Raw genomic sequence first — 13,054 nt, forward strand, 5'->3', positions numbered from 1 at the left:
GTACCATATACCAGACCTCTTTTCGAGGGGGTTTCTTTCCCCCTTCCCTTTCTCTTTCCCTGTACTATAACATCAACAGAATAGGTAGGCCAAAAGCGGTGTCATCTATCCCCATTTTGCTAGGGAACTATAGACAGCAACGGGAATTAACAATTGACTCTGGGAGTCCAGAAAAAGTCATCAACAAATTGTAGGGAATGGGGAGACAGTTTGAATACTTCAATCCAGGCTGATTTACCCATCTCAAATTTGTCCCCATGTCCTAAATTTAGATAAATATATTAATAATATTCAGGTATAAGGTATAACTAACAAGTGAAATAAATCTTAAATAATATTTGAGGGGCAAATGGAGAGGTCGTCAATTTTATTATATGTCGCCCACCAACGACATCTGAAAACCACGTATAGGTTTCGTGATTTTTTTCGAATTAATTTTGTTATTGGTATAAGCTAAATGATAATAAAACAAGGATGTTAACTTCCATAAGTAGCAAAGCTCGAAAATTACGAATGTATATCGGGAAAAAAATATCTCTAGAGCATTGTCATAAAAAAAACACATTAAACTTGATAATATTGAAGTTTTTAAATCACGAAAACTTAAAAATCTAGGAATCTATCTAGCACTATAATAAATAGACAAATCTTAATAAAACTATTAAAAAATTTTAGAATGTGAACTTATTTAATCCCTAAAAATTTCAGCCGTCTATCTTGAATAGAAAGCAAGTAAATCATGAAAACTTAAAATTATAGGAGTCAATCTAGCACCCTAACCAATATAAAATTATCAATGAAGCTTGATAGAAGTATGAAGGGTATGAACATATTCAATCCCTGAAAATTTCACACGTAAATCTTGAATAGGAATCGAGAAATTCATTAAAACCTAAAAATCTAGGAATCAATCTAGCACCCAAGTTATTGGGCATATCTTAATGAAACTTGGTTGAAATATGCAGAAAATGAACTTGTTTAATTCATAAAAATTTCAGCTGTCTTACTTGAATAGTAGCCGAGAAAATCACGTTTTCCCCATAGTGTAACGGACTGACTGGCGGTAGGACAGCCAAAGCGAATTATAGAGTAGCTTTGCTACTAAAAATATATTGGTGATAAGTAAAACAAGTGAATAGGTGAATAAATACATAAGTAAATATATTCTAAATGAATAGATATATGGAATTATAAATGCAAGCCCCCTTGACCTTTTATATCTGTCTGTTTGTCTGTGTGTACCTAACTTACTTACTGCTTTACGGATATGGTCTCCTTTACAGTGAAGCTTTTCATAGGTACTAGGAAGGTTACTCAACCCTCCCAAGAGATATCGCCATAATAATAAAAAAAAAACGCTGCCTAGCGGATATTTTTGCTAGACAGCTAATCTAAAACTAGATTGAAAAGAAAACATTTTACGTGCCCCTAGGCATTAAAAGTTAGAAATGAATTAAATGTAACCTCCAAGACTATTTTTAGCCACATCAATTCCGTGGATGTCAGCCATACCATGATACATCTAAATAAAATTTAAATAATATTAAACATAAACATTTATTTAGGCATAAAAATGGAAATAAAGTAATAAAATCAAAAAATATATATATAGATAGAATTAAAATTGAAAAAATTATAACAACATTTGCTAATAAAGGGTAGTTTAGTAAACGATCTTATAGGTACAACGATATACATACAAGCCAAACCCTCTAGGGGGAAAATGTGTTAACGAGCCATCTCTTAGGTAAAACAATCTAGCATTTCTAAAATGATTTTAGTCCTATTTGTTTTCATAGGTTCATGAAAATAGGGTTGATAAAAGACAATAAAATGCTAATAATAAATAATTTTAACTATTTTTTGTAATCATATCTAAACTTGAAAAACATCATATATTGGGGAAAGATCATTATACATATCATTTTGAATTTTTATTAATATGAATATATAGTGACTGTACCTGCCAACTAATACAAATTTCCTCTGAGAGCTTGAACATACATTCAAAGAATTTCATCTGTTTTCCAAATAGTTTTGTTTCTGGATGCTTATCCAAGATTGTCTGATTCAAATATTAAGTTGATATATTTTTTATCTTATTTTATTGAACATACATGTTTATTCAATTATCATTAAATTATTTAATCTTTATGGTAAAGTCTTCAAGAACTTTAACAACTTTTTATTTTATTTTATACCTTAATTTGATTTTTTACCTTAATGTTGTTCGCCCTTGACCTAATAATAACTGTTTTATACTTTGATATAGTCAAAACCCCACTGAAATCAATTATTATTTTATTCAATTTCCATAGGTAAGACTACTTTCTACAACATTATTATAAATGGATACATTATAGATTATAAGAATATCAATAATTCCTGTGGATAAGCCATAGCCTCATCAGAACAATCTGTAGCTGCTTCTAAAAGGTTGATAGATAGTAATAAATGAATAAATAGTTAAATAGTTGAATATATGATGGATATATAAAATACTAAGAGACATACAGATCAATGAAAATACTAGATTGATGAACAGTGGCGTGCACAGGGTTTTGACAAAATTTTGCTTGACTATATTTGAGACCTCCCTTAAACCCAAATCAAGGAGGAGGGGTTGAATGTTTTTTTTTTTATAACAGAAACTAAGAGGTTTGTTAATACTTTTCTTGGTGATGTATCCACCCCCTTCTTAATTTTTCAAGGGAGGGGGGTGTATAAGCCCCCTTTTTTCCCGCCTCTTGGTGGATGCATGCATAGATATATAGACAAAATAATAGGAAGTATGCCTTATAGAAATAGAATAGAATAGTACCTTTATTCTCATAGACTTATGAATTGAAATATGAATAAATGTTGATATATATGTTACCATGGAGGGCTGTTTGTTACACTAGTCCCCAAAGTTTTATAATATCGTTTTTTTATTAGTTGGCTTAATAACTTTGGGGACTTTTATTTAATTATGATTGGTTAGTACATTCAATTGAGTGTCCAACCATTTCAACCACATATTGTAATGTACAGGGTCAGGAGAGGCAATTTTGTGTATCATCATTGGGGATGTACACATTGTACATTCATTCATTGGTCATTGCCTTATCCCTTTAGATCCCTGATATGTTACAGACCTGAAATATGATTAATAAAATCTTGATCTTCCCCTGCAGGAGTGTAGGTCATCAAACTTGCTAGTATATCTTTGCTAAAGTATTCCATCTTGATACTTCCATCTGAAATATAGAAATTTGATTTAAGTAATAATTAACCATTGCTCCTATATATACTAACCCGTATGGCATTTGGGGCCGGAAAAACATGGAATAAAATGTCGTCTTGAAAAACGGAAATTAGCTTAAATGTGTGCCTGATTGCTATTGATTTCGAATCTTGACCAATTAACGTCATTCTAGACAAAAAGATACTTATCTTAGTTCGAACTTATCACCTCCTCAATGACACTCAAAGCGGATACACTAGCTATGGTCTCGGGTACTCCCTCTTCAATATTTTTTTCTATAAATTGTTTTGTATCCGTTTATAAATATGTTTTAACATTCTTTATCCATTCCATGAGATCAAGTACACATAGGATGTCGAGGAAGAGCGTGTACGCCGTGCATCCACCAGCAATCAACACCTGCTGCAAAGTCTTCTGTACCTACTCCACCAAGGAGAGCCGTTCCATCATTATGAACAATTTTTCTAACCTATGACCAGCACCCTCCGGCATGCCTGGTCAAAATTCTTTTACTGAGGACCGGAATAGAATCAAATCCAGGGCCAAAATACCCATGCGCAGTATGTAACATCCATATCAACAGAGGCGTAAAAGCTGTATACTGTAACACCTGCCATAAATGGTGCCATGTACGGAAGAATAACAACTGCAGTCAACTTATTAACATCAAGCATTACAACATCAACAACTACATTTGTCCAAAGTGCAACATACCCCCGCCACCGCCGCCACCACTTAACCAACAACCAACAGCAGACCATGAAGAAAACATCAAAATAATACAATGGAACTGCAACGGTCTAAGAAACAAACATGATGAACTAATTAAATTTGTCTATGAAAACAACATCAAAATTATCTGCCTGCAAGAATCCAAGTTAACTAACTCTGCAAATATTGAAGACATTCCAAAGTTTAGCATGTACAGAATTGACCGGGACAGAAATAAAGGTGGAGGCATTGTCATCTATATACATGAATCCCTCCCCTATACCCCCCTCCCCATTCCACTTGATGACAACACTACAGAATCCCAATCCATCAAAATAGGTGACCTTACAATTGTAAATGCCTACATACCTCCAACTACAAGCTGTCCTCCAAATTACACCCCCAATTATGAATCCCTTTTTCCTGAAGGGGACGCACTTGTCCTAGGTGACTTTAATGCTCACGACACACTTTGGCACTCCAGCTTAGAAGACAATAGAGGTAGTGATCTTTCTGACTTCATCACAGACTCCAACTTTGGAGTTCTAAATGAAGATATGCCAACAAGACTCCCATCAAACGGCCAACCTACCTCCCCAGATATATCTTTTGCCAGCTTATCTCTACTTCCAGTTATTGAATGGACAACTGTTAAATCACTTGGATCAGACCACCTACCAATAGTTATTGAAATAACATCAAAAATCAAATCTATAAAAAGTGAAAACAGAACATATATCAATTTCAATAAAGCTGACTGGAATAAATTTGTTAACACCACAGAAGCGAGATTTCAACAACTAGAAAGCCCAACTGATATATATAAAGCTGAGAAAATTTTCCGCAGGATTATCAATAAAACATCAAAACAGTGTATACCTGGCGGAAGAATTAAAGATGTAATACCTGAAATGCCAACAGAAACAGTCAGGATGATAAAAAGAAGGGATGAGCTAAGAAACATCAATCCAGATTCTCCCGACATAGCCAGGTTAAATGTTGAAATTTATCAAAGTATAAAGGACTACAAAACCAAAAAATGGCGTGACACAATGAATGATATATCTAAATCCTGTTCAACCAAACTGTTCAAACTTATCAAAAATCTTAACAAAACCAAAGATAAACCAAATCTAGCGATAAAATTTAAGGGAAAATACATCTCCAACCCTTCCAAAATTTCCAACTATTTTAACAAACAATACTCATCTGTGATAAGACATTCATCTACCAAAGACAAACGCAAAATCACCAAAGATATTAGGAAAAATGAGCTTAACGACGCCCCGCAGTTTAACCCAGCTGAAACAGCTGAAGCAATAAAGAAATGCAAGTCTTCCAAAGCCAAGGGACCAGATAACATCACAAACCTCCACCTTAAACATCTTGGCCCCCATGGTATTAAATTTTTGACTGATATTTTCAATCTCTCAGTCAAATACAGTGTTATGCCCGCTATCTGGAAATCATCAACTATAATACCACTTCTCAAACCAGGTAAAGATCCAGCAGACAGCAAGTCATACCGTCCAGTTTCCTTACTTTGTCCAGCAGTGAAGATCCTTGAAAGATTACTCCTTCCAACTTTAAATGAACACCTTCCTATACCCGACTTCCAACATGGCTTCCGAAAATCTCACTCCACAATAACAGCTCTAAATGACTTTAACCAACATGTCTGCAATGGTATGAACCAGAAAAGGCCTCCAGACAGAACAATTCTTTTACAGATTGACCTGTCCAAGGCCTTCGACATGGTCAGCCACAACAAGCTCTTGAAAGACCTGAACAACACCACCCTACCTGATGCAGTTAAACGCTGGTTCAACTGTTATCTAAGAGGTAGACAGTCAAGGGTAAGTTTTAGAGACAGGCTATCTAACTCCAAAAACATCTACACAGGAGTACCTCAAGGAGCAGTCACCTCTCCAATCCTGTTTAATTTCTACCTGACGAACCTGCCCAGTCCACCTAAAGGTATATTTTTAGTACAATATGCTGATGATATATCCATCTACACCACAGGCAAGGATCTGAAAAGTATGACTGACAACATCAATAATTATGTAAACCATGTTATAGAATTTTTAGAAGAACGTGAGCTAGTTGTTTATCCAGAAAAATCCACTGTGACCCTCTTTACCTCTGATAACCATCAATTTAACTACCACCCTGAAGTAAAGATCAAAGGCCGCCAAGTCCCACTTGAAAAGACGCCCAAGCTTCTTGGGGTGATTTTCGACACCATGTACACCTTTGCCGCCCATGCCAAAAACACCATCAAACAAGTCAAGAAAAAAGTTAACATCTTATCCTGCTTGGCTGGCACGGACTGGGGTGCGGACAAAGAAACGCTGGTCATGTCATACAAATCAATAGGTCGCAGTGTTCTAGAATATGGAAACCCCATCTGGTCCCCAATTCTAGCAGATAATCACTGGAAAAATCTACAGGTAGTCCAAAATAAAGCCCTGAAAATCGCCACAGGTTGTCACAGAATCACAAGTATGGACCATTTACACCAAGAAACAAAAGTCCTACCTGTTAAAGACCATTGTCAGATGGTCACAAAACAATTTCTTCTTGGATGCCACGCCCCTAACCATCCTGGTAACAAACACATTGATGCTATTAGACCACCTAGAAACCTTAAACCAACGCTGTATCAACACAACCAAGAAGTGACCAACCTGCTACCTGTCAACACTAAACAGGTGCTTAAGAGAGGGATCAAATCTATTCACACCATATCAGTCAGAGACAGTATAAACAATCTTAAAGTGAACAGAGTTCTGCAGACAAGACCACCAGAAATCGACCAATCAGAAACCGAACTGAACAGAAAAACAAGATCTACTCTTGCTCAGCTCAGATCAGGTTTCTGTAAACACCTGAACTCATTCAAACACAGATGTGATGAAAACATTCCCGACACATGTCCTGACTGTAATGAAAGCCCTCATGATGTTCAACATTTATTTAACTGCACAGCCAAGCCCACAGAGCTTACACCCCTGGATTTATGGACGCAGCCTATTCTGGCCTCAGAATTTTTAAATTTACCTGACGACGGAATTACCTGAATTCCTAACTGATTTTAAAACTACTAATAATGGAACGGCTCCATCCCGCAGTGGCTAACCAACCAACCAATCAAGTACACATGTGAGATTACTCAGATATACATTACCTTCGTTTATCCATTCCATGAGACAAAGAACACATGTAAGATTACTCAGATATACATTACCTTCCTTTATCCATTCCATGAGACCAAGTACACATGTGAGATTACTCAGGTTTATATTACCTTCGTTTATCCATTCCATGAGACCAAGAATACATGTGAGATTACTCAGATAAACATTACCTGCCTTTATCCATTCCATGAGACCAAGAACACATGTAAGATTACTCAGATATATATTACCTTCTTTTATCCATTCCATGAGACCAAGAACACATGTGAGATTACTCAGATATACATTACCTTCTTTTATCTATTTCTTGAGACCAAGTACACATGTGAGATTATTCAGATATACATTACCTTCGTTTATCCATTCCATGAGACCAAGAACACATGTAAGATTACTCAGATATACATTACCTTCCTTTATCCATTCCTTGAGACCAAGAACACATGTGAGATTACTCAGATATATATTACCTTCTTTTATCCATTCCATGAGACCAAGAACACATGTGAGATTACTCAGATATATATTACCTTCTTTTATCCATTCCATGAGACCAAGAACACATGTAAGATTACTCAGGTTCTCCATCATTTCAACTTCATCCTCTACCATGTGTTCTGAGATAAAAATTAATAAGCATAAAGAAAATGACGTCATACTGGTCTATCATTGGTCAATGAAAATGTACGCTGGCCTTGCCATTGGGAATTTAGTCTGTGTATTGGAATATTATTGGTGATTTGTATTGTATGACGTCATTTTTTAAAGGCACTGTAAAAATCTTCAAAAATCAAACTAAAGTGTGTTCTATAATCCTTAGCTTCTCAAAATATCTTCGTTGTATCGTATAGATTAGTTTTAAAGGATCATAAGAAAATTAAGTAGCGGGTTTCATCATATTATCACAGTAGCTTTTCTCCTATTTATAGCAATGACAGGGGCTCTAAAACTATGGGGCCAATTTCCTAAAGCCGCGGGGCAATTATTAACATTTCTCGTATTCATTCGAATCCGGTGTATAGGAACGGTTCTCATTAATACGAAAAAACTATGTCTAGCACCGTATTATATCCAACTTTCTACGAATATAAAAATGTACAATTATAAGATAAAAACCAGTTTTTTAGCCCGTGTGTGTATAATTGTACATTCTATATCCGCGGAAAGCCGTTTATAATACGATGAAAGAAATAACTATTACCTCACCTAAATAACCTTTCAAAAGTTACTGTGAAAATACAAAGAAACCCACTACTTCGTTTTCTTTCCATGATCCGTTTTATTTTATAAACTCTATTGTCATTCTATAATTATGGTTCCTCCGTAATGGTCATCTCTGATAGTTAATTTAATCAGGGAGTAAGGGAGGGGACAATGGGCAGTTAATTCAATTTTATAGTTGTGACCCTTTAAGGTTGAAAACCCAGATATTTCCAGATAAAACAAGTATTTGCAATATAGCAACCTTTAGTGGAAATTTTTGACTTTTTGAATTGTTTTTAATTCGAAATGCACCATCCTTAAACTGATGCTTTACTACAAGCCTTTGATTCTAGAGATCAAAACCCTGGTTTACAATTCATTTCCATAATTGTTATTAATTAAACTTCGGAAAATTAAGGAAACATACCATTTTACTTTTACAACATCTTTTATCCAATTTTTTTATTGTATTTATTAAAAAGCTTAGACATGAAAAAGCCTTTAAATAATTATATTACAAAACTTACTAAAACAATTACCTTCCTGCAGAACTTTTAACTCAAGTTATTTCATTTAACGAAATAAAAATGAGATACCTTGCGTCAAAATTTCATACTACATAAATAAAAAAGTTGAGAACATAAGTACATCTTAATTTTAAAGATCTTAAGGTTTAAGTAACATATCTTAGGATAACTGGTAGCTGCGCTCCTAGCATCCAGGACAGAAAAATAAAAAAAAACCATCTTGAGATTTTAATTATAAACAAACCTTGAACAACTCAGGACTTCGTGAATTTTCCCTAAAATTTTGAAATTAATCGGATCATTAATTACAGAAAATTAAGCTAAAGACAAAAAACTTTTGCCTTTACATTAAATCAATAAGAAACATCTAACATGTCTAAAGTAACGAAAAGAGCTAACCGTTACGGACGTACAAATGTGCGGGACCTAATTATGGGAAGGCTTTGCTCATAATAACTAACAAGGTTGACAACATCCATAAAAGCGAAGCACTGAAATGGTAGGACAAACGGACATTAACGCTTGTATAGTGTTAGAACTTAATTATCATAATATAAATTTATAAGAGTCAAAGCAAAATTGTAAGTAAATTTGTTGAAAAACTGCTTGATACAGGATAATTTTTATGGACATACTTACATTTTTAGGACTTGATTATAGAGTTGCTTCGCATTATACATTATACTTTGTTGTCCCAGGAATCAGTATACCAAAAATCAGAACAATCCGATGATTAGATCACATAAAAATTTGCTGTTAAAAAAGTAAAAAAATCAACATGTTTAAAATGGACGTACAGACATTTTGGTGATGATTATAGAGTTGCTACGCTTTCTAAATCGTACCTAACTATTAGAGGAATCACCATATAAAAAAATTAAAATTGATAGGACAATTCTAACATGCCTAAATTAACTAAAAAAGCTATCCGTTACGGACGTACGGACGTACGAACGGACGTACGGACGGACCGACCCTAATTATAGAAAAGCTTCGCTTTTAATAATCTTAATATAATTTCTTTCTACAACGCAGTAATCGGAATGAATTAACATTAAACAAGAATTAGATATAAAAATGTAATGATTCAATTTACAAAATAATTTTCAAAATCAAAATATTCTGTCTGCTTGTTATTGTTTTCGTCTGCTTGTTATTGTTTATCTTTTTGTTGACGCGCTAGTTTGCCGCGAGATTATGCATGATTTTGCGTGACGTCATTCATAATTGGTCCCCAAGATTGGTTAGAAACTGCTAAATTCTTGCATGTTCCCTTTAAGCCAGTCCCCAAAGTCTGAGATTCCTAAAAATTGAATATTCGATCCATTGTCCCCTCCCTTACTCCCTGTAATTTAATTATGAACATAATGTTATAAGCGAATAATCTCTATAGTTAATTCTTAAATTGTAAGTATGTCGTATTATGCGTTTGAGTTATTTTGGAATTTTAGCTTTCTTTTTAGTGATGTTGTCATCAATGTTTACTAGATGTTTAATGACAATATGCGATATTGTTATCCCCTCCCCAAAAAAATTGTATTAATAGGTATTCTGATTATAAACTAAATACCTACCTTTTATTTCATTGATTTTTTCTTCACCTAGTGGAAAAACTGGCTCATTTGATTGTCTCTTTCTCCTTCTAAAATGATATGTAAAGTTTAATTATGTTTTGTTTTAAATGGCTGATATCTTAAGTATTATTTCTATTATTTATTCTATGTTAAATCATATATGTATATAAAATATTATATATTATTTTTCGCATAAAGGCCCGGGCTAACAAAATTGGTATTGATTTCATGATTTTTGTTTCAATATCCATTGAAAATTGTTGATAATACGATGTTATACATGATTTTTCAGTAAGGCTGAGAACCGGTACAAATTCTGTGCATATTAATCGGTTTCGAAGCCGTACTGGAATAAGTTTACCTTTTTCCTTCCATTAATTTTGTCATGGGATTCGGCATATCATACAGGTTGCAATTTTCATAAGCATTTCCAATGCTCACATACAGCTGATTCAAATCATTTATTTAGTCGATTTTTAATCTTATTGAAATTGGAAAGAAATCTTTAGCTGTTTTGTCTATCTAGTACAGAAAATAAGGGCGAGGTGTACTTTTTGTTCTTTATGTCTAGATCCTTCGGGGCCTCTACTTGCAATGTCCTAACCCTGCGAGGCTACCCAGCACCCAATATAACCTAACCTGATCTAATGAAAAAAAATAACTAAACTCACAAACCCTCACTCTCCTTATTTTCAATTTATTTCAGTTTTGTGCTTGATTAGTCACTTTGAGGGAAACCAGCAATCTTTATGTAAATGATACAAATAACCACAAAACCTATACTATAACAAACATATATGTGGAACAACTCTTAACAATTAAAAGCTGAAATAAATATTTTCCTGTCCGACAAGTTGTTCTCCAAAACATTTCTCCAGAAGGTTAAACCTACAAAAAATATATGCAAAGAATAAGTTGTTTAGAAATATTAGAATGCCGCAATTAAATTCAGTTTAAATCTTAATATAAATTTTCTCGTATTCATTCGAATCCGGTGGATAGGAACCGGTTCTCATCCATACGAAAAAACTATGTCTAGCATCGTATTATATCCAGCTTTCTACGAATATAAAAATGTACAATCATAAGATTAAAACCAGTTTTTTAGCCCCCAAGGCCTTCGGCACCTCGGGAATAAAAAAAACTGGTTTTAATGTTATAATTGTACATTCTATATCCGCGGAAAGCTGTTTATAATACGATGCGAGAAATAATTATTATATTCTACATAATCAAAAATTTTATATTTTTAGCAATTTCACTCAAAGTTCCTTTTCGAACACGGACTACCTTTTAATAAATAGATTTTAAAGAAGGGAGGGGGAGAGTACATCGGAAGTATGTATAGAAAAAAATACCCTGCCTTATTTTCAATTTATATAACATAGGGGATGGGGCGTGGAATATTTATATGAAACATGACAAAGTAATTTATAGTTATTTATCGCATTGTATCATAAACAGCTTCCTTAAACTTAAACTATTATTTAGCCCCAAGGGACCGAAGGCCCGGGCTTAAAAAAAAATTATGATTTTATTTTAATTTTCGCGAAAAATTGTCAAATTGTCAGTAATACGATGCTATGCATGATTTTTCTGAGAACCGGTTCTAATTTAGCGGATATTGTTCGTTTCCGAAGCAATATTTGAAACTTTTACCTGTGAAGTTTGCCCACCAAGTTCTTGTATATTTGCTGTTGTTCATGGCCAGCACTAAGTGTCACACTTGCCTAAATAGCCAACAATATGACAGCACCTTTTTGTGCTATAAGCATTTTAAATCTATTAAAGATATATTGGCATTTTAGACATGTTATTTCAAAGCTAAGATATGTCATAGAGAACATCTTTAGATTTAGTTGTCCTAGACAAAAGTATTTACAGATAGGTATTCAATATTTAGATATAATAACCATTGCTCCAGATCTCATTATTTTTGGTTGAATTAAAATAGTTTCTAAGCGATACTGAAAAAAATACTTTTCATGTATTTAATTGTAAAATATCTACGACAAAGAAAATTAAATTCGTGGGATTAATTCCTAATTAATAAAACAATTCCAGACATAAATAAAGATGAGCCTATTATCAGAAAAAGCAGGACCCCAAACATTTTTTTTTGTCTGTTGAAGCTTTCACATAAAAATGAAAACTAAAATGAAATTAGAAAATGCTTTTGCTTTATTTAATTTTAGATAATGGTATTTTCCATTCAGGGATTAAATATCTATTTCTGTGGAATTTAAATAAATTGAAAGTTTAGTACAGAAATAAATTTATAGTATGGATGTATAACCAAACAACTACCAGGATCTCCCTGTTAAGGACCTTTTTCGTCTGCTAGCAAATTGCTTTCTGCTCTTCTGTAGCGACTTGGCTGTGTTAATATTCCCTACGCTATTGTTTTTTAGGGTCCTTGGGAAAGAGATATACAGATATTTAACTCCTTCCCCCACTAGTGTTTTACTTTAATACTACAGGAAATTGTTACCAGATCTTGGCGTCCTTAGTAATCCACAATCTCAGCTTCGCACGCGGCTAACTCAACTAAAGCCACTACATGATTCTGACTTATTCTATTCTAAAGTCACC

General features: G+C 33.8%; 1 protein-coding gene across 1 annotated transcript; it reads right to left on the reverse strand.

Moving 5' to 3' along the window:
* Positions 1–40: 40 nt before the first annotated feature.
* Positions 41–12,254, reverse strand: LOC145328503 (uncharacterized). The gene is made up of 10 exons (XM_080172214.1): positions 12,122–12,254; positions 11,305–11,350; positions 10,824–10,909; positions 10,463–10,530; positions 7,689–7,775; positions 3,138–3,239; positions 2,386–2,429; positions 1,964–2,065; positions 1,465–1,522; positions 41–262 (listed from the first exon to the last, which is right to left on the reverse strand). Exons 3-10 carry the CDS (start codon positions 10,859–10,861, stop codon positions 147–149), a joined length of 615 nt encoding a protein of 204 aa, XP_080028340.1. The 5' UTR covers positions 10,862–10,909; positions 11,305–11,350; positions 12,122–12,254; the 3' UTR covers positions 41–146.
* Positions 12,255–13,054: the final 800 nt, after the last annotated feature.

This window comes from Acartia tonsa, chromosome 9, assembly GCF_053477335.1.
Source record: "Acartia tonsa isolate MP-2025a chromosome 9, ASM5347733v1, whole genome shotgun sequence".
Taxonomy (NCBI): domain Eukaryota; kingdom Metazoa; phylum Arthropoda; class Copepoda; order Calanoida; family Acartiidae; genus Acartia; species Acartia tonsa.